The sequence below is a fragment of the Cyanistes caeruleus genome, chromosome 3 (genome assembly GCF_971803275.1).
Source record: "Cyanistes caeruleus chromosome 3, bCyaCae1.hap1.1, whole genome shotgun sequence".
In the NCBI taxonomy this organism is placed as follows: domain Eukaryota; kingdom Metazoa; phylum Chordata; class Aves; order Passeriformes; family Paridae; genus Cyanistes; species Cyanistes caeruleus.
Window position 1 is genome coordinate 73,309,743 of NC_141703.1, and position 21,659 is coordinate 73,331,401.

At 40.0% G+C, this 21,659-nt stretch overlaps 1 protein-coding gene across 4 annotated transcripts in view; it reads right to left on the reverse strand.

Moving 5' to 3' along the window:
* Positions 1-21,659, reverse strand: part of ELMOD1 (ELMO domain containing 1) — a 44,491-nt gene that overhangs the window by 15,652 nt on the left and 7,180 nt on the right. For all 4 annotated transcript variants that reach the window (XM_023920162.2, XM_086881960.1, XM_086881959.1 and 1 more), the window contains exons 2-5: positions 11,726-11,820; positions 2,092-2,237; positions 1,914-1,942; positions 675-772 (exon numbers count right to left, since the gene is read on the reverse strand). In XM_023920162.2, coding sequence (XP_023775930.1) covers positions 675-772; positions 1,914-1,942; positions 2,092-2,237; positions 11,726-11,742 — 290 coding nt within the window. In that variant the 5' untranslated portion in view covers positions 11,743-11,820. The remainder of the gene's footprint in view (positions 1-674; positions 773-1,913; positions 1,943-2,091; positions 2,238-11,725; positions 11,821-21,659) is intronic.

Here is a 21,659-nt window from a genome sequence, read left to right on the forward strand (position 1 = left end):
TTAAGTGTACCAACTTCAAGCTCGGGAAGAGGAGTGAACCTCAGACTGATCACCTGGATAATATAGCTCTCAACTTTCTTCCTACTTATTCCTGATCTAGACATCTTGTGCCTTAAAATAGGAACTGAAAGATACAGCAACCACAGAAGTGTTATCGTCACCTATTCTTGAAATACACATTTGTAAATCTAAAATGTTTGGTTGTCAATCTCTTCTTACAATAATAAATATCAGTTATATCATTAAAACTTGTGTTTGGATAATTAAAGGCAGTTTTAAAATGTAAACCAGTATATGTCTGTATCAGGTAATCTGGGATGATTTCTTCCCTACTCAAAAGGCCACATACAGCCTTTCTAAAAAGCCATCCCTGTCCCTGCCAAACCCCTGGTTTGGGGGTATTTTATCCCCGGGAAAGTGACCCCCATAAATCCATGCATCGACAATATACTAAGACAGATAAAAGACTCAGGATTTGCCTGTTAAATCATCATAAAAGATCACTCATTTTCACATCAGTTTTTTGACAGCAAAGTTAAAATTAGAATTTTGTGTTGAAAGACAGAAAATCTTCAAATAAGCCAAAATAACTATGGAGAAGCAGTTCTCCATGGACCCAGGAACTGAGGAAATCAGTAATTCCCACTTGTTCTTTAAGGAAAATGTGAACTTACTGTGGATTTCTATCTGGATTAATCCTTTTCAGCTCCATGATGTCATCTATCGTTTTTTCAATAGCATCAGGGTGAACATTTACTGATGTTTGCAGCCGCTACAAAGAGGTTTCAAACACAGATTAATTCCTGTAGAAGCTATTACTCAACAGAAGTTAACAATGATAAATTTTATATCCCAAAGCTTCTGCATTAAGAGCCCAGAAGACCCAACTCAACACATGTACATATCTTTCCAAACTTCTGCCTTACCGACTCATTTCAGAGCACTTGCCCTGTAAGAACTCGAGTCCCTTGGCCCTTGTAGTCAGTTTATTGCATTTCTGTGGCAGCTGTCAGTGAAGATGATCAAAGGCCTCAGTGCAGATCAAGAAGCAGCTTCAGACCATCCACCTAATTACACAGTTATTTCTAGCCTTCATTTGACATTCCCTCACACAACATGTTGCCCTAACACAGTAAAACAGTCTTTCATTTCTTTCTCACATAATTTCTATTTGTAGAAATGCCCCTGATGGTTCAGTACTCAAAAACCAACACACCATCTGAAAACATAAGAGGCTGAAATTTCTTGTGCTTTGTCTCAAGGCTGCACAAATATGCAAGCTTTAAAATAAGATTGTGACTTTCTGTTTGTGCTAGAAATACATTTGGAAGTACCATGCTGAACTAAGAGCTACATGACATCGCTTTAGCTAATGCTGAGGGGCAAGGTTTTCAACATCACTGACTCTTGTGACAGAAAATTTAAAGGCTGAAGGATGTTATTTAACATACCCACAACCACTGGTACAGTAAAAGGATGAAGTGAAAGAGGCATTTCTCAATCAATGTATTTAAAAGTAGAAGTGGGAACAAAGATGGGAAAGTTGCTATTGAGACAAAACCCTGACTTTTCTAAATTTACAAGCAACTGACTTCAGATTACAGATATTCTAAGATAGTATGAGGAATCAAGCCAAGAACTCCCAAATTACAACACTTCACTCTCGTGAACTCCACCATGGCAAATTGTTCCCTTGATTCCATCATTGCCACAGTGGGCCTGACCTTGGAACACAGGATGCTGCCCAACTTCGCAAGATCAATGGCAATTGCAGACATAAGACCCTCTTCAGTGGAACGTGTAAAGTCATATCAAACCTTAAAGTGATTTTTTGGGGTGAGCAAACAGCAGACTGAACAAACCAACAGCACAGGACATAAGAGAAAAGGTGAATAATGAGATCTTTCACTCACCTTACTTTTTGAACCTTTCAGGGATGCCTCTGTAAGGGAAGTATTCAAAAGCATCATGTCAGACAAGCATGTTAACATTGGATCAATTTAATAACTTATTTCTAATAACAATGTCATACTATTTTTAACACATGCAGAAAGTTACAAAGGCATGCAGAACTAAGTATTTTGCAGTTACCTATTTTCATAGTTCTGGCAGCTCCAGGTTTGGTATTGTAACAGATCCTTTGCAATTCACATTGACCTGTTAGTTTCCTGACCACGAATTTCAGGCAGCGCCACAAACATTTGCAGTAGAAGTACAGGCATACCTGGACAAACATCCTGGCAAAAGAAGAAGTCTGAAAATAAGAGTCTGGAACAGAGTTTGTTTCAATATGCTCACCACCCAAACAGAAAGTACTTCCTCACCCCAAATTCCCATTGCCTAAGGGCACCTTCAGCGCAAAAGCAGCAGTCACACTACAAACATTCATGCCAGTAAACGTTAAATCACGCTTTTTAGTATTAGCCAACAAAACAACCCACTCACAAAGCACCACAACTAGAAGCAAAGAATAAGTAAACTCCAGAGTTTTAAAAGAGTACTTGTGGAAAACTCTTTGTCCTCTTAAGAGAAAAGGCTGTATAGTTCCTACCAATGCTTTGGGGAAACAGGACTACATGAGAAGGAAGTACAGCCCACCCTGATATAGTGGATGCTGAGAATCCAGGATGTTACATCCTGGCTTAGTTTTGTCTCAGCAACCATCTGCTCCAAGCAGAGTGCTTGGTTATCCTGACAAACTTAACATCCTGACAGCATTCATTTCATGTCCCTAAGAAGGAAAATTAAGGTGATCAAAGCTTCTTGCCTTTCAGAAGAAAAGGTGTCCAAGAACCTGTCCTGAGGATTGCCAGTTCTTCCCAAGAGTAGCTGTTACACAGCACTGATGCTGCACAAATTCTCAAAGTACAGAACTGACAGTAAGCCAAGAAAGCCCTTATGTAGCTACTGAAAATAGTTTTGAGCCCCAGCAACAGAAGACAGACTTTGACAAACTGGATGTGTTTCAGTGAAGATGGTAGGGTTGGACCACAAGCCCTGTGAAGAGAGGCTGGGAGACCTGGGCTTGTTCCCCTGAAGAAAAGAGTCAGGGGGATCTAACAGCAGCACTCAGTGCTTGTGGGAAGATCTTGAAGGAAACAGAGCTGGGAAATTCATGTTCCTGCAGACTGTGCCAGTAGACTAGGGACAACAGCTCTAAGCTGAAACACAAGACAATCAGCCTTCAAGGAGAAGCTTTTTCCCCTCGAGGACAGTCAGGTAGTGGCACAGGCTGTGCAGAGGCTGTGCAGTCTCCTTCCTCAGTTTTTGAATCCTTGACTGGAAGAAGCCCTGAGCAGCCCAGTCTGGCCTTGGTGCTAACCCTGCTGTGAGAGGGAGGTTGAACTGGAGACCTGCTGTGGTCCCTCCCAGGCTCAGCTGGGATCCTACAAAAGCCTGAAAAAAGGCTGCATACATGAGAAGCACTCTATTTTAAATTTGGTTTGCATTACAGTAAGAAACAAATTTTTTGGAAATAATTTATCTTTCTTGTTTCTATGGCTATGGTGGCATAGATTCTGCCACATTATCCAACTATCTGTCAACCTCCTGGGGTACACATGGATCCATACACAGTCCCTGGGTTCAGAAACACATCTCATAAAAGACAAATTGCAAAGTACTAGCAGTAAGAACTTTGCAGTTTGGGCATGGTCCTAAGCTACAAGTGCTTCTGCTAGAACAGGGGGATGGACTAGATGATGACTACAATCTTCCAATCTCAACCTCTCTGTGATGTTATTCTCTTATTATATTATTTGAAAACATCAATACAACTTTGACATGCTAGTTTGCCAGTAACTATTCACAAATAATTTGGTCCATTATGTTCCGTGTGTATGCATATTCACCATTGGCCCATTATTTTCTGCTTTTGATGCTTACAAAGGACAGCTATTTCTTAGGAGACTCTATTATCCTTTTCAATAGACTGAAGTGATTATTTCAAAACACTGAATTCCAGATACTCAAATCAGTTATAAATATGCATATGTATGTATGTAAAGTTTGAAGAGCTCCATCACTTAGTATAAAACTTCCTGAAGGGCATGGTGTAGAAGGATGTTCAAGGAAGGGAGGATGAATTAACGCATGTTAATGTCCACACAGGAGTTTAATCTGCTTTATGTTGGCTTCAGCTTAATCATCTTTGAAGGGGGATTAAGCTATGGGAACTAAAGACATTTTATGTCTAAATGGAAAGCATCCCCACAAGTATTTAAAATGCTTTAAAAGCATACACTTTATTTTCAGACTTCTAGTTAATTCACTTAGTACTCCCAAATGCCTGCATGCAGGCAAACCTCCTTAGTTTTATTCAACAGGAAGCCTCTATTTTAGCTACAAATTGACACCTAAAGAATGAGGAATTAGTCCCATGACAGAACTAAGTTTTAGACAAGAAAAAAGTTTCTGGTGTGACATCAAAGTACTTGGGTACTCCCTTATCCCTGACCCAAGACATGCCAGAACACACTACTGTGAGGAGTTCATTTGCTCCTCACAGCAGGGTATCACCTTCAGTATTAAGAACAACACCAGGTACCAGGGGGCAGGACCATCATCAGGCAAGCAGCCATTCTTTAAGTTTCCAGCTGTTAGAAGTAGAATAATAGAATCAACACAGAATGATTTGGGCTGGAAGGGTCCTTAAAGATCATGTTCCAAACCTCCCTGTCATGGGCAGGGACACTTTCCTCTAGAGCAAGAAGAATTCAAATATAACCTATGGCTATCCCTTAGTTTCATCAGCATGACTCAGCTCTGTAGTCAGGCTAAAAGCATAGGAAAACATCAAACTGGAAGGTGGAGTATGGTAAAACAAGTCCTGACTTTTCATCATATATTTGTAGTAGAAATTAAGAGTTGCTTTCTTTTGGTGTGCTTTGTTTCCAAACGTTAGGTTTCTTTTAAAGCAAAAAAATACTGAGATATGGAAGATGAAAGACTCACTTAACTTCATGTTAACAGTTCATGTAAGGTTTCCTTCTACTGAGCAATATAGCTCCTGTAAAAAACCACATGTCCTTTAAGAAAGTTCATGCCTATAGTTACTTGCTTCCAATGCTGAAACATGACAATCCATTTCATTAAAAAACGCTTTGTACTATATTGTGGATAATTGAATACTGTGTTGTAGATAAGTTTGGGGGACTTAGAGGAGGGAAGGTATCAGATGCATTTGAATTACATATTTTTGCCCTAGGATCAATGACAGATCTGCAAATTGAAGGAAAAACTCCAAATGGGATGGAACTGTCACCACATAATTGCAACCACTTTCTCCAATAAAGTTTTGCTTAGGCTGTGTAATCTTTGCACAAAGATTAATAAAAATGCACCTACTGAAAACAGGACACTACAGCACACAAACACTACCTCTGTGATTCACTAAAATATGCTTAGCAGCTATTACTAATAAACCAAACACACGCTAATTTTGACTAGGTAGCTTATAGAAGAAAGTTAGCCTTTGTGGGTACCTTCAGTTTTCTACTACTCATCCATCTCAAGCTTACAATAGTTGAAACTTTCCATTTGTAACATGAAAAACATAAAAAGTATCACAAGCTGTTTACAAAAGGGAATTCTTGCTTGCAGAAATCCTGTAATAAAAGCACACTGGTGATTATGCAAGGCAAGTTTTATGCTAGCTCCTATGCACTGTAGAACAAAACACAGTGTATCATGAACAGGAAACCCCCAAAAGCACTGCCAAATGCTTTGACTGTGGTACAGTGGCATTAATTTCTGGTTTGTTTTGGAGTTAAACTCTAAACCTCCTCTCCACTCAGTGTCTTCTGTGGGTTTTATTATTTTTCTTTGGTTTGTTATTCCTGTTTGTTTGTTTTGCAGGGTTTTTCCCCACCTGCTTGCCCTTGCAGGTTTCTCAGCACAGAAAATAGTTTATATGGTCATGTACAGCATTATTTCAGATCCTGAGGTGAGATCTAAGAACAGAAGTGTTACAGAAATGAAGGTGTTCCTCACACTCTTTTCTATTTCAATCCAAGTTCCTTTCCCCTCCTGTATTCCAACCAGCTGTATGGACCTGCATATTTGAGTTTATACATGCATTAACACAGTTCGTATGAACATTTATTCAAGTAAAACAAAGAAAAAAACCCTGCATAATAAGATGTCAAATCAACATTCAGTTCCCTTGCCAAGGACGCTGCATGACAAAATCAATCAAGCAAACAATCTCTATCAGCAATAACGGGGCTCAGAAGAGATTCTGGAGAGCTCTCTTCCATGACAAAGAAGACAAAGAAAGGGGTTTCTACAATTGCTCAGATCCTTGCAAGACAAGGAGAAATTTAGAGCCAAAGCCAGCACAAAGTTAGAGTACTGCTGCAGCAGAGACAGTGCTTCCATTTTCCACAGCATGTGCTGCTCTGCCTGGGGAAAGAAAGCACATGGCAGCAACCAGCAGAGGGTATGGAGCATGTTGTTTCGTACCCCAACACTGAAAAGGGAAGGATGTAAGTGATTTTCAACAAGGAGTTTCCAGGTTTGCCCTGGACTAGCCCAGCTGATGCTGGGACAGTGTGATTAAAATGGCAAATGCGATGGCTATTAGAATTTACATCTCTCTCCAACAGCAGTTTGACATCACATTTTCATGAAATCTGGCTTTTTATTTAAAGGTGACTGGCTCTAGGAGATAAGCACAGCCTTCTCCATGATAAACTATCAGAAACAAAATTATGTGAAGCTTTCCAAAGTTGCCTCATATTTCTGTGAAGCTCCTTCCTGTGTAGTCTGTTCACCAAGATAGCAAGATGTGTGTCTAATGCAACATGAAGTACTTCCTGAAAGGAAGCAGAAATTAATTACTGTGGAATATTTCTGAAACTAATAAAATAGAAGGTGCTTATTCCCTCCCTCAGTAATTTCAGAACCTTAGTATTTTCAGAGCTAGTAACAAACATAGGTACTCTGGGTAAAATGAAGAGTTCATCTAGATACTCAATGCTAGTTATTGGACTTAAAATTGGGGGGAAAGCACACAAACCCAGAAACAAAAAACCCAAACCAACAAAAAACAAGCCAAAATGCCCAGTCCTATCAGAAAACCCCAAACACAAAATAAACACAAAACCCAAACCTAAACCAAAACAAAAAACCTCACCCCCCACAAGCCCACTAGTTTAAAAGAATGAAATAGAAGTCACTGAACATACTTACACATCATTTTCTTTCCTGTGTGTCCTGTTTTAGGTCCTATGGATAGTGAAGATTTTTACACAACTATTTTTCCTGAAGGACATACTCATCTCAGAAAAGAGTGCATTACACATCACTATTTCCTTTCTGAGAATTCTAATTACAGCTTGAGAAATCAAGGACACACTAGTCATGGGTGATAAGCTGTCCAAATGGATGAGTAGGCAAGTGATACAACTCTGTTAGGAGCTAAATAACTTGACTATCTTTGGTTTATGTGCATAATTTACAGTGCATATACAAGGTCAACCAAGAAGTCAGATACCAATCACCTTTTCTGCCATAGGCAGACCTGCTACTATCTCCTTTAAAACACAAGAAATTGCTTCATTCTGTGCCTTTGCAGACTTGACAACTGAAATACACCTTATCTCCCCATTTAGACATGGGAGCAACTCACTGTGGCAACTAGGGAAGACACGAGAATCGTTTTTAACAGCAGCTTTCTACACATTCACTGCTCTCACTGTTTGCTGATTTGATTTTCATTTTATCTGGTGACTCCAGCACACTTAAAATCTGCTAGAGCTTACAGATTGCTTTGCAGTAGAGCAAGAGAAGATGTCAGATTTCTAGGATTTACTGAAAAAAATGTGTCTACTACAGTTGGTTCTCCAAGCTGTTATTATTTCAGATGTTTAAGATAAATTACAGTCTAAGTAGAAGCGTTGCTGACTGACTTCTCAGAACCTCTTTATAACAAAAAGAGAAAGCCCTGAAAGATTAAGTATTTAACCAAGAAACAGTTTTATTTTTTCATTAGTAATATTTCAGATGTCAGAAATAATTCATATCAGAGCAAGCTGAAAAAGAAAAGACCAACTATTTTCATTTGGACATCACCTTGAATTGGAAATATGAGCATAAGAGTCTAAATTTAGGGATTTAGGGTTACTCCAGCTACCGGACTGTTTAATAGACAGACTATTTCTCCAACCAAGTTGTGTGGGAGTGATAATCTACCAGAGGTGGGAAAGCCCTGCAGAGGGATCTGGACAGGCTGGATCAAAGGACCAGGGCCAATTGTATGAGGTTCAACAAGGCCAAGTTCTGGGTCCTGCACTTGGGTCACAACAGCCCTGGGCCATGCCACAGGCTGGGGGCAGTGACTGGAAAGCTGCCTGGTGGAAAAGGCCCTGGGGGTGCTGGTGACAGCAGCTGAACGTGATCCAGCAGTGCCCAGGTGTCCAAGAAGGCCGATGGCATCCTGGCCTGGATCAGCAGTGGTGTGGCCAGCAGGAGCAGGGCAGTGACCGTCCCCCTGGACTCGGCACTGCTGAGGCCACACCTCAAATGCTGTGCTCAGTTCTGGGCCCCTCAGTGCAAGAAAGACATTGAGGGGCTGGAGCGTGTCCAGAGAAGGGCAGCGGAGCTGGGGAAGGCTCTGGGGCACAAGTGCTGTGGGGAGCAGCTGAGGGAGCTGGGGGTGTTTAGCCTGGAGAAAAGGAGCCTCAGGGGGGACCTCATCACTCTCTGGAACTGCCTGAAAGGAGGGTGCAGACAGGTGGGGTCAGCCTCTTCTGCCAGCACAGGAGAAAACAGCTTCATTTTGTGCTCGGAAAGGTTTAGATTGGAAATAATTAAAAATTTCTTTATGAAAATAATTTTCAAGCATTGGAACAGGCTGCCCAGGGAGGTGGTGAAGTTGCTCTCCCTGGAGATATTCAAAGGAAACACAGGTGTGGCATTCAGGTGACATGGTTTAGTGGTACACTTGACTATGCTGAATTCTTTGAGTCTCAAGAAATGGAATAGGTTTGTCAGGGAGGCTGCAGAACCTCCATCCTTAGGGGTGCCCAAAATGTGTCCGGATGCAGCCCTGAGCAACCTGCTATAGCTGACCCCGTTCTAAGCAATGCTATAGGACTTGATTTCCAGAGCTGTCTTTCAACCTCACTAAACACTTACAACAAGCTGGATTTGAAATTCACTCTTCAAAGTCCTTCTTGGGTCTCCATCTGCTGCATGAAGTTGTTACAGATAAAGTATTGTCCCTACTTAGAAAGCAAAGTCAAGGTTATCATAGCTTCAGAGATGAAAGCCCTCTTCCTCTCAGTCTGTTTTATGACCTTTTCCACGTTGCAATCAACAAAATGACTTGCAGTTTGTGCAGACTTAAGTCACTGGTTTTAAACACAGAGATAATCTACACCATCAGCATCAGCTATTCTGGTGTCTGTTCTACGCTGTGCAGCAAGAAAAACACTGTGCCACTGAATCACTGCCATATTTCAGCCCTGCTTTTGATCTTGACAAACAGTTAAGGTGCTGCAATTGGTGACAAACATGGGGACACAATATAAATTAACTTATTTTCCAACTTATTTCCAAGATGGAAGGCTTAATATCCTTGTCTTGCACGTATATGTCCCTGCAGTTCCACACTTCACTGCCTCATTCCCCATCACACAAACCTGCAACTGCAGGTTGCAACACATCGAGCAGAACTCATTATCCCCAGTAAGTGCTTTTCTTGAAGGATTTTTGCTTCTTAATCTCTCTGGTTTTCTTCTATATTAACAAAATATGGGGAGGAGAGTACTCTTACCAGTTCATGTCGAGGGATTAACATAAGAAAATCCAGATGCTTGTAAGTAAATAGAAACAGCTTTCCTATTTCAACACTGTTTTCATATTTTTGGTGTTCTGTACTCTCCTTCCCCCCATCCCCCCATCCAACTTTCTGTTCAGCATTTGGAATACTGGACTTTCCATAGCAAAGCCCTAGACTGTCCTGTTTAGATAGGCAACTGTTTTTCAGAAGATCTACCATGACCATTTAAGAGCATCTAGCACCTCTGAGACATTTCAAATATTTTAGAATTCACTGACTTCAAGTATAACATGAAGAGAAGCAGAAGGTAGCTTCTCCATGATAGCCTCAGGAACCCACATATTCAAAACACAACTCTTTCTGCAACATGGAAAAATCATCAAGGGGCCAGGAGAACAAGGGTGAGCAAAATAGGTAGTTTAACAGGAAGAGAGCTGGCAGCTTTAAAAGTTGTCAACAGCTCAGCTTCTCCATCAGGAGGGAGCAAAACTACTTTATGTTCAGAAAATATCAGACCATAACAGGGGAAAATGTAACACCCTTTGTGATCCTAGTCAGAGGCTCCCACCCTCTCACAGAATGGTAGAGCCCACTTTATGAAGGACTCATGAACCAAATCCCATATGGCATCAATTGTGACCTTGGGTCAGGCTGCTGAACATAGAGAAAAAACGTAAAAATTGTAAAGGCAGGACTGTTGAGAAGGAAATATTTAGCAGGATTCCAGAACAAAGCTCTGACATGAGATGTTACAAAATGGTAAAGGGAAAAAGCAGTGCAGGGATGTCAGTCAGGCTAGTTCTGAACTTTCAGGTCAGTGGACCAGTACAAATGGAATTGGTGGAAGACTTGGGATCACCCAAGACCTGGGCCACAGAGCTGCAAGGGTCAATTCTTTCCCTACTAATAGGCTGGTGCCTATTAGTGGTGAGCACACTAGTGTTTAAATTAAGGCTCAATTCAGCCTTGGTTGTGTTTTGTGGCTGTTAGCAAACAAGTAGCTGCTTTATACTTTTGATCTGCCTATGTCCTGCTTACATAGCCCTTTTACAGCTGGTTCAAGATACATGAGGAAGTTTGCCCAAACATTCCACAGAAATGCTCAAGCTATGTCTGTCTTGGCAGCAAAATCATTACAGATGATCAGCCTAGAGGTAATGATGCTGATATCCATAGTGTGTAAGATTCCTTGCTATAAACAGACTAAAAACGGAGAAAAATATAGTGACAGATGCTCTATACAGAAGCATATGTTTTAGTCCTCTTGAAAAGGTTCCTCCCATACAGACAGAATACAATTTCTTTGGTTTATACACAAATTGAGCTCTTGATCTGTATTAGTTTTGAGAAGTGCTCAGCTCCCTCCACCAACTGCAGAACAAATACAACATGGGCTTTCGGCACCTACATCTGTTGTCTGCAAGTCCCTCATTCTATACTTGGTTTGTAGAGGAACAACTGCAAGTCATATGTAGGAGCAAGTAACTGACATTTCTCCTACAAACTGAGCATGATGAGCTTCAAAAACACTCACACATCTTCAGCAAGCATCTCTGCTTTCACAAACAACACGCCAAAACTCCAAACAGTGGACAAGAGCAGGAAGGAAAAAACACGATGTTTTTCAAGCACTGTTCTACATTACTGCTTCTTCTCTTTTCCCCTGACATATCAGACACCACTGATTTGATACATCACTGCTCCAATCCCACAAGACAGTTCCCACATTCTTTGCTTCTATAAAGAACTGCAAAAGAAAATTTAAATTAAAATAGCTTTAATTAGATAGTGAAATCTAGGTGAACAGAAAGCAGTCTAGTATGAACTTGTAGAGAAGTTTACACCTTCTGTAATATTTGTAACAGCTAAACTAGTTAGCTTACTGCAGCATAAAAGTAGTTAGAATAATTCAACCCTTTTGAGAAAATACAGAACAATTACCTCAGGAAATGTTTCATGGTGATGGTTTGGTTTGTGCTGCTAGAGCCGTAATATATTGATCACTGATGACCTCTTCTTCACAGGTGATATTAGTGCTGTAGAAATAGAATTGAGACTTTTTTACATATAGAAAAAAAGGGATACTTAAGTTTTTTCAAATTGCTTTTGAAACAAACATCTGTGGAAATACAAGTGAAATATATTGAAAAAAAAAATCTCATGTCAATAAAAACAAAATGAAAAAATCATAATGTGTTCACACTTCATCCTGAGCACATACTTTGACCAGACTATGCAACCCATGTCCTTTTTCAGAGAAGTAAAAATCTTGAATGAGAATACAGAAATAAGTGAGAAAGCTTGTAGAAGTATCTAGACATTTTCAAATGCTTCTTGTGTTCTTCAAACACCTGTCTGGTTCACAGCAACTCCCAAGCAGCAGCTTCAAGAGACACTCAGTTCACTCTGCTGTTAGAAGTCCTCTCTTCACCATAATTTGCATAATACATATCATAGAATAATAAAATATGCTGAGCTGAAAGGGACTAACAAGGATCATCGGGTCCAACTCCTGGTCCTGTGCAGGACACCTCAAGAGTTATACGTGCCTGAGAGCATTTGCCCAAACACTTCCTAAATTCAGAGTTCCTAAAATACAGTGGACCAGGCCTCTTGGTTCTGTGATCTTATGTCCTATAGTGAATGTTCATTGATTGCCAGATAGTTCCAGCAGAGGAGAACAGGAAGAATTAATGAAGAAACTTCATAAATATAACCCTGCCTGTGTACTGCAGACTCTCCCCGGTCACCACCTCTTTACTTTAAGTTTCTAAAATTAAGTATTTATATACAAGTGATACTTGACTAAAAGATACAGAATTCTCAAATTAATGTATTTCATGTCCTGTAAAAGGCAGTAAAGCATTTTTACTTGCTGTCAGAAAATGGGACATTGCTACACAGGTCTGCTATCCAACTTAATCCAACACTTAAAGGGAACAAGATCATAGTTTCAAGTTCTGTACTGATACAAACCCCACACAAAGGCCTGACTGAAAGTTCTGTTGGTAAGAAATCATTTAAGAGCCTATTTTTCCTTAGCACTGCATGCTGAAAAGTACTGAAGGCCTTAAGAAATCTGACCTCTTTTTTTAAATAAATTTAGAAATCTAGAGAACTTCAAACCCATTTTCTTCTGCAGGACCTATCAGCAGCGATGGGATAAAAATCTCCTCGCCCTACCATGTTCTTATATTCTTTCATCTTTGTAACTTGCAAGTTTTATATTGTGCTATAGCCTGCTGACAGGAACAGAACAAACATTTAAGTTCAGAAAAATACAGCTATCTTGTTGGATTATATCACATACAGCTTGCTAAAAATATATAATCCCTGAACTGTGAAAGCTTCCTTCATTTATATTGTTTTTGACTGGCTGAATCATGTTCCTGTCCCCTGAATACAGCTGTAATTTGTGCTGGCTGCAGTGACACCTGCTTGCAAGGGCAGAGAGATGCTAACTCTGGTTCATTAATGAACACAAGAGGCAGGCTCCAAACACTTCTTGCTACAGCTTTTGATAGGTCTACTATGGCAGCGAGCACAGGAGGTAGGCAAAAACTGGAGGGGATGTAACCTGCTCCCCTTCTCCAGTCTAATAATTTTCTGTTTAAAAGATATAGTTTGTGAAAGATTCTCACAGCTGAGTCTCAGCATTTTAACATCAACTTGAACAAAGAAAGCTCCACCACAAAATTTGACCCATAAGGGCATCAGTGTAAGGAACACACCAGAAGTGCCAGAAGCTGTCAAATCAACCCCCTCTAAAAGTACATGCTAGTCTCAGCCTCTGAGGTCAGATCCTTCTTGATTCTGACCGAGGTCTTTGCTGAAAATTATGCTGCTTTGTTATTACTGCTTTAAAGTGAAGTGAAATTCCACTTGCCTCAACTCCAGAAATGGTTCATACAATATGGCATGGTAAGAGCTTCAACATATTATCTCTTCAAGAATAGTTGCCAGCTCCAGCCGGTTATAAATTATGAATCTATAAATCTGTTTTCAAAGCTCACTAAAAATCAGATCATCACTGTACCTGTTCAGAGACCCTTGTCTTCTACGCAGAAAACTAAACTGAAAGGAAGACATTTGATTGGAAAAATAAAATGAAAAAATAAAAGCTAAGTGACACAGCAAGCATGACAGGTGGTTAAAAGTGCCTATTTTGGATCTCTTTAAAAACCCACACTTGAAATTACAAGAATAAATTTTCCTTGCTCTCTCCCTTGTAATTAAAATGTGTGTGGGGAAATCTACAGAAGGAAATTTTCCAGCTGAAGACCTGATGCCATAGAAGTCAATATGAAAGCCCTGCAGCGTGGAGAGAAAGAGTTCACCCTGCAAGATCAACAGCCAGTTCCCTACAGAACAGGCCCAGCTAATAACTGGGTCCATAAGAAGGCCATAGCCTCAAAAGCAGTTTCCTCCACAGGGGCACAGAGCAACCAAATCCCACCTGACTATTAACAAGAGGGCTTTAAGATCTAGAGGCAAGACTTCCAGCTCAAACTAAAGCACAGGGAATCTATGCTGCTGTCTTGGTTCATAAGGTAAAAAGTTTAATTTTTGTGTATTGAAGACAGTCTTTCTAAATGCTGTCATCTGCGAAGTACAGGGATACAAATCAACACTGTGCTCTGTGGTTCTTGCAACAATTCCCTTCTGTGAACACACACATACAGATGGCATTAATCTGTTTACATCCAGGATAAACTGAGAAGCTGAATCAGGTAAGAATTTACAGTCATGTCTAAGCAATTAGGACTGTAGGACTGCTTAGGGCAACATTCTCTGTTTTCATATACCTCCATAAGTGATCCTCTAGAGGAGTTCAGTAAAGATTTTCTGTGAAGAAAACAGTATTTAAACTCTTAAAAAATATTATTACCACAATTTACAGCTAAATTCAACTATTCATAAAGCTGTAGGGCCAGAAGACCTAATTTCTGCTAATCTCTTTTTATCTCAAAATGTAACATTTCTCATAAGTGAAACTTTATTTCCAGTGAAGTTGTTACAGCATCTCAGTGAACAGGAAGAACAGCCCTAGCTTAGCATGATATATTCTATCTACAATTCAGAATTTACAAAAAAACTCATTTGCCATTAGGTGTGCTTAGAAAAAAAACCCAAACCAAACAAAGAAGACACATATTCATTTTTATTTAGGGAGAAAAACTTGACTTCCAGACTCCTGTTTTCTTTAGGAAAGACCTTCCTCAGCAAGCTGCATGTCTACAGATCGGGAAGGCTTTCAAAGTCCACTTGCAGGAAAGAAAGATACTTGAGAAAAAGATTCTCATCTACAAGTGATAATCTTGTTAATAAAAGTTTATGCGTTGCTGAAAGGGCACAACAATTATACAATTCAGTTGAGAAGCTGACAGCAGTTATGGATTTGGAGAGACTGAAATACAAAATGCTGAAGACTTGACAGCAGAACACCCAGAGCCAGCAGGTGCTGAGGAGTAGCCAGTTGGCCACAGCATCTGCCCACTGCTCAGAGCCTCAGTTTGTGCTTTTACATGGTTTCACTCATGCGAACTTGTAGCTGTGGGGTTTTTTACAGCTTAAGAAAATGTTCCAGCTTCATGCTGTACACACATTTTCCCACTAAGGAACCCTCAAGGTTCTTCTCTTCTTCTGTAGACAGTTTTTCAGCTTTTCCTGATTTTAAGTCATGCAGCTGATATAAGTCTAAAGACAAATGGATTTGACTTTTAATCTTCCTTTAACTCCCTAGAAGTAGCTTGAACCTACAACTGCAGGAGGCATCTAAACTCAATGTTTGAAGTTTGTTCTTCGACATGAAGAGCCCCATTCATGTTCTAAGGCTCTACATGGAGAATGATGGGATGCCGATGAAGTTTGGGTTTCCCACACGCTCACATTCTCAGCTTGCAGGATTTTATCCCATGCCACATCACTTCCACAAAGCAGCTTCCTACTCCCTCCAACAACACACCCACATACCCATTCATTGCCAATTGTTTCATCCAGTTTATTTTAAACTAGACAGCAGCTTCGCCTCCTAAACTAACCACAGCTTTTCTTGGAAGAGAAGCAATACTACTATAATCACATACAACAGCAAAACTATTGCAAGATCTGTCTCAAAATATAAATGAAACTTTCCTTAAATAAACATCAACTATTTGAATTTCTTGTGAGTCTATGATCTTTTTAGTCGTATAGCAAAACATGCATCAATCTGAAAGGTTAACAGTTGCTGGAGGCTTAAAGAAATCAAGAGTAAGCCTTAAACGTCACCTCTTTATCTAAAGCTCAGGGTCTGCTTTGTCTGTCTTCAATAAAGCTGCAGATACAGCTTCAGGGAAAAGCTGTGCTATTTAATATAAATCACCCTACTTCCAGAATAAAATATAAACCCAAGATAGTTCCCTTCACAATCTTTGTTTTGCAAACTAATGGGTATTTGCAACCTGGTATACTGCAAACACTTTAAAATGTATATTCCAATTATAAAGAAAGAATAGGTGTGCTGAAATAAAAAAAAAAATAGAAATGTTAATGTGAGCAGGCTGGATATAATACTTTGTTTATATGGGTCATTAGATTACCAAAAAAAACCCAAACCAACAAACCCAAACCAAGTAATTTATTTTTAAGTTTAGTTGTTGCAGTTTAAAGTACATTTTAAAGTATGTTCTTATGAATGCCACCACCATGATCTTGATTTCAGGTTGCTACTTTTCTTTCCAGTGGTATCGTGGGTTGGCATCTACTCCTCATTCACCTCAAAAGCCTACATTATTTGTGAAAGACAATATTATTTATTTGTGAAAAACAATATTATTTATTTGTGAAAGACAATAGCCTCATGTCACCAAAAGTGTTTTGCTACTGTATATTCCTTCTCCTTTTGCTGATGGGAATGTTAGTGCTTCTGTATCTCCAACACCAATCTGAGATAACTAGAATTGGAAAGGGGAAGAATAGCTGATATACATTATGAAATGTCCCTTGAGGTCCTGGAGGATAGCAAGCTGGCTGAAAGCCAGCAGGAGGCACAGACAGCAGCACTCTGGGCTGCATGAACACAAGCAGAGCCAGTAAGTAGATTGAGGGAAGAGATTATCTTCCTCTACTCAGCACTCAGGGCCATATTTAGACACTGCCTAGTTTGAGGCCCCAGCAATACACAAAAGACACCAATAAATTTAGGAGAGTTAAGCAGAGGTCACTAGCATGATGGGGGTGAGGCTGGGGGAGATGAGTTCAGCTCCAGGCAGGGACAGCTTTCAAGTGACATAACAGCACCTCCAGTGCCTATGGGGATATCATTGAAAAGTCAAGAGATGGAGTCTTTACAGTAGTGCAGGGCAGGAAGGGGAAAAACAATAGGCAAAAATTTAAACAGGAGAGGTTCAGCCTGGATACAAGGTAAAAATTTTTTTCCAAGAGGACAGTCAGGCAGTGGCACAGGTTGCTCAGAGATACTTTGAGGTTTTAAGCCCCAGTGAAATGAAGCCCTGAGAAGCCTGACCTCAAAGCTGACCATGTTGTGGGCAGAAGGTTGGGCTGCAGATAGCCCCTCAAGGGCTGAGGTCCCTTCCAGCCTTTGATTCTCTGCTTCCCCCACAGTCACCCTCACAGGGTGATCTCAAATATCCTGTGTTATACTCAAATACTCTTAGCACTGTAGTGCTATAGAGATACAACTGACAGGGTGCCCAAGTACCTGCTATTTTATCAGTTTAAGAGATACCCTCTTCTCAATGTACTTTGCAATGTTTCCCAAGAAACAGGCTTAGCTTTAGGATGGAACAAAATCATTCCCTCTCTCATTCCACCAAAAGCCTCCACCATGAAATTTGACCATAAACAAGTCGTATTACAGTCCTAAAATTCAAGAATGGGAGTCTACAAGAATCATGCCAATGACAAACACACAACACGCAAAAACCCCAAATACGAATAAAGCCCCAACAACTCTAGGACCCCAGTTTGGTAATTCTAAACAAGTAATGTTCTTCTATCTATCCCATGGAATAGATACATACCTACTTGCATCTTCCATCTTGCATTCATGCCCAAAGGTGGCATAAAAATCACTTCCACTGTATTAAACAAACTAGTAAACACAGAGGATCTTCATCTCATTTACAGCATGATCATTTATAGGTCTTTGAATGTTAAAGCAATGAGACTGCTCAAACCTCTCCAACTCAGAGGACATCCTGGGAAATTAATGCCAGAAAAGCTGTCAAGAACAGGTCACCTGTTCCATGCAGTTCAAAAGTTTTGTGTTGACTCAGAAGTGGCCTTGACTGACTCCAATGGATGCAGCCACTGGCAGGATTCACCTTAGGGATCAAAAAATGGATGCCTGTTTTGTGTGAGCTCAGTTTCCCATCTCAGTACAGAAGGGTATTTTCATTTCCATGTGCCCAAGATGAGTCTGTATTCATTATCAAGCATTCTTTAGAGGAAAATCTTGGAAGAAAATGTCACACTTGATTGATGATCCTAATAAGCAAGACTTCACTTCAGTCACACTGTCACAGGTAATAAGATTTCTTCCACTTCTAATCTCCATCACACATTGACATTTTACATTTCTGTATTTCACTAGAAGAGTGAGGGCAAGGCTAGATATGAAATAAAATTTAACTGAATTTTAGTCCTGTGAGCATAAGCACATACCACACAATTAAGCAAAAAAATAAAAATAAAAAGGGCCCTGAATAAAAGGTTAAAATCACAGCAGAGTTGGGGAATCAGAGGGCACAAAACCCCCAGCTTCTCTCAAGCTACAGAAGAGTTGTTTGAAAGCCTCTAATTTTGTAGTTCTAACTTAGCATTTCAGTCCATTACTGCCTCTTCAAAGCATTACAAATATAAGGAAGGATCAAGAGGGTCTTACAATTCTTATAAGAGACAGTCATGTAGGATTGTATTTGGGTTCAAGAGAACTTACTTGTCAAATCTCACATGGCAAGTTACCTCTAACACCACTCAATTCAGCCTACATGCTGTAATTCCTCTGCAGATTTTGGCTCAGTGACAACGCACAGTTTGATGACGGTAACATCAAACCAAAACTCAGCAATGGAGAAGCATCTCCACCTTTCATTGTAGATCTCTGCCCTTTAAAAGAAAAAGGCTGGGGCTCTCTCCCTGACTGTTCAAAGCAAACTAAATCCCAGAAATACAACAAAGGAAATGTTCATGCATACAGATGCACTTTGCATGCAGAACTGTGACAATAATCTACTTTTTCCAATTTCCATTAGCTCTGCTCTATTACAGTGTTGAAAGATGGAAAGAAAGGACAAAACTATATGAAGTCACTTCAGGTCACTGGTGAAGACTTTGCTGGATACCAATAATTCTATTTCTGATAATAAGTCTATTTTTTATAATAAATAAAAAGGTAAAAAATAGAGGAAGCTCTCCACAACTAAGAATACCATAAACTTCTGGAAATGTAATCAGATGCCTAAATTCAACAGGAATTAAAGTATCCAAGTCTTGTCTCTGTCTATAGTGTGTCCATCCACAACAAGCTCACCACATATTGAGGAAAGGGTATTTTATCCAGAAGGGCACTGAGTAAATCACACATCAGCTAAAAATGGAGTTCTCATGCTTGAAAACAGTCTTCAAAGTACAGCAACTTCCTTCAACCCCCTCCTTCATACATTATAGAAAGGCATCATTTCTAGTCACTTCTCATGAACTTTCACTTGACGACTAATGAGTTCACTGAGAACAGCAGCTTCATATGGGTGGCTCACATGTGTCTACGTGGTTTGCAGTGGAATGTTTCTGGCACACTTGCTCTGTTGCCAGACACCACTGTACGACAGTTTGTATTGCAAGGAAGTGTGTTCTAAATAAAACATCACAGTTGTAGCAAAAATCCTTCAAGTTTAGAATAAATCCTACCAGGCTAGATGCATAAAATCCAAAGAGGCTGCCTGGCTACCTCCCAGGGTAATTACTGCAGAAGTTTCACAGAAAAAAACCCAAAAATTACTGTTTCTAAACATGGGTGACTGATGTGCTTTTGCTCTCCTTCCCTTGCTGGTTTCCACTCCATTGCCTAAAGATGAGCGGAGGGTACAAGTTAAAATGCAAAGATGAAGTATTCCCTTGTCACCAAAATTAACTGAAGTCTAGATTTGCTTTAGAGCCCAATCAATTCCTAACAAACAGTAGTTTGTGGGGAAGAAACATCATCTTGGTTACATACGGATCTGCAATGTCAATAGATTTACACCAGACATTCTTGTTCCCCTACTCTTTCAACATCTGTTATATTTTCTTGTACCAAGCAGACTTAACTCAGCCATCAGATTACTACAACCTCACACCAAGTATCATCCTGAAAGCATGTAAAACTAAGGACTGAGATTTAGTTTGTTAACTGACCCTTCACCCCCAAAAAAGTTAAAACAAGGACAAGAGAGATGTCAGAACAAAAGCCAAACTCAGCTTTCAAGCTAGAGGAGCATAAATCAATTTATTTACCCAGGAATCTGATGAAGAACAGACACTGTTCACACATCATGATCTAACAGAAAATTGTTCTATGTGGTGCCATTTTCTCGTAATTTCACCAGATTACTTTGGCATGGAAGTAGCAACTTTTCCACAGACCTCTGAGAGACAGACAGGAAAGAGTAGAGCAAGTAGAATCCATGAGAGTTTCTGCATGTCCTTCTGCAGTTTTACTAAGACAGGATTCAAGAACGATGACCATGCAGTCAGCCAGTTAAATGGTGTCATGAAGCACCACACTCATGAAACCATAAGTATCCCACAGTAAGTGTTATGCACTAGCTGTTTGCTGCCTGCGGTTCTGCAGCCTGCAGGGGGACCACACTGAAAGAAGAACAAACTTATTCAGCAGACAGGAGGACCTAAAACCCCACTGCAGTTATTTTGCAAATTTTATGGCCTACAATTTAATCTGGTTGCTGCTCAGTGAGATGGTCTGCATCCCAGGAGGTAGGAAATCAGGGCATCCAAGTACGTGACCTTGTTGGAAGCTCTGGTTATGCATTTGCTGCCCAGAAGGACACGTGCAGGCTGGATTGCTCTCGTTTTACCAATGTCTGAAGTGAAGAGAAGTGGAAGAAATCAGTTTTATCACAGAAACTAGAAACTTTTCTGAAGTTTCTCTAATATGTATTGCAAACTCCATGCTCCAGTCAAAGCAGGTTTAAGCCCTTCTCTAGGGAAAAATTTTGAATGGCAACACAGAAAAGGAAAAAAGAAAAAAAAAGGAAAAAAAAAATCACTCCAGGGCGTGTAACCAAATCTGTTGACCAGTCAGGCCTATGTACCATCCAGTATCAGCTCAACTTGGAAGACTCATAAGTATCTTACCAAATTTTTATTTCTATTAATAAGAGCTGTGAACAATTGTAAAAGTGACTGCACTAAGACTCCCTTCACCTTTCTGTAGCCTAAGATACCTGCAAGTAGCATCAAAGTCAAACACTGCTTCTATAAGCAGTGGAGAAAGAAAGCAATGATGGAGTTTGGAGCCAGGGACATTCATAAAAATGAAGGATAAATCAACACAAACACCACACTGACACAACAAAATAAGAGGAAAAGGCAATGAAGATCTGAAAAAAGTAAAGATGGAAAGAATGGTTTGAAGGTCAATGAACTTACACCAGCTGTTAAGCAAGACTTATGAAACACACTTTCAAGCATGGCATAGGGACCATTCTTATGTGGTAATTGCACAAAATGTATTTTCTCCACCAAGTAGGAAAAAAAAAGTGAGTAACAAGTGAAGTGCAAGGTGCTGTGGTGCACTTCTTCCATCTGCCACTTCCTGCTTGGTTCACCCAGACCTTTACCTTCTTTTGGGTGCCCACTCTCAGACAGAAAA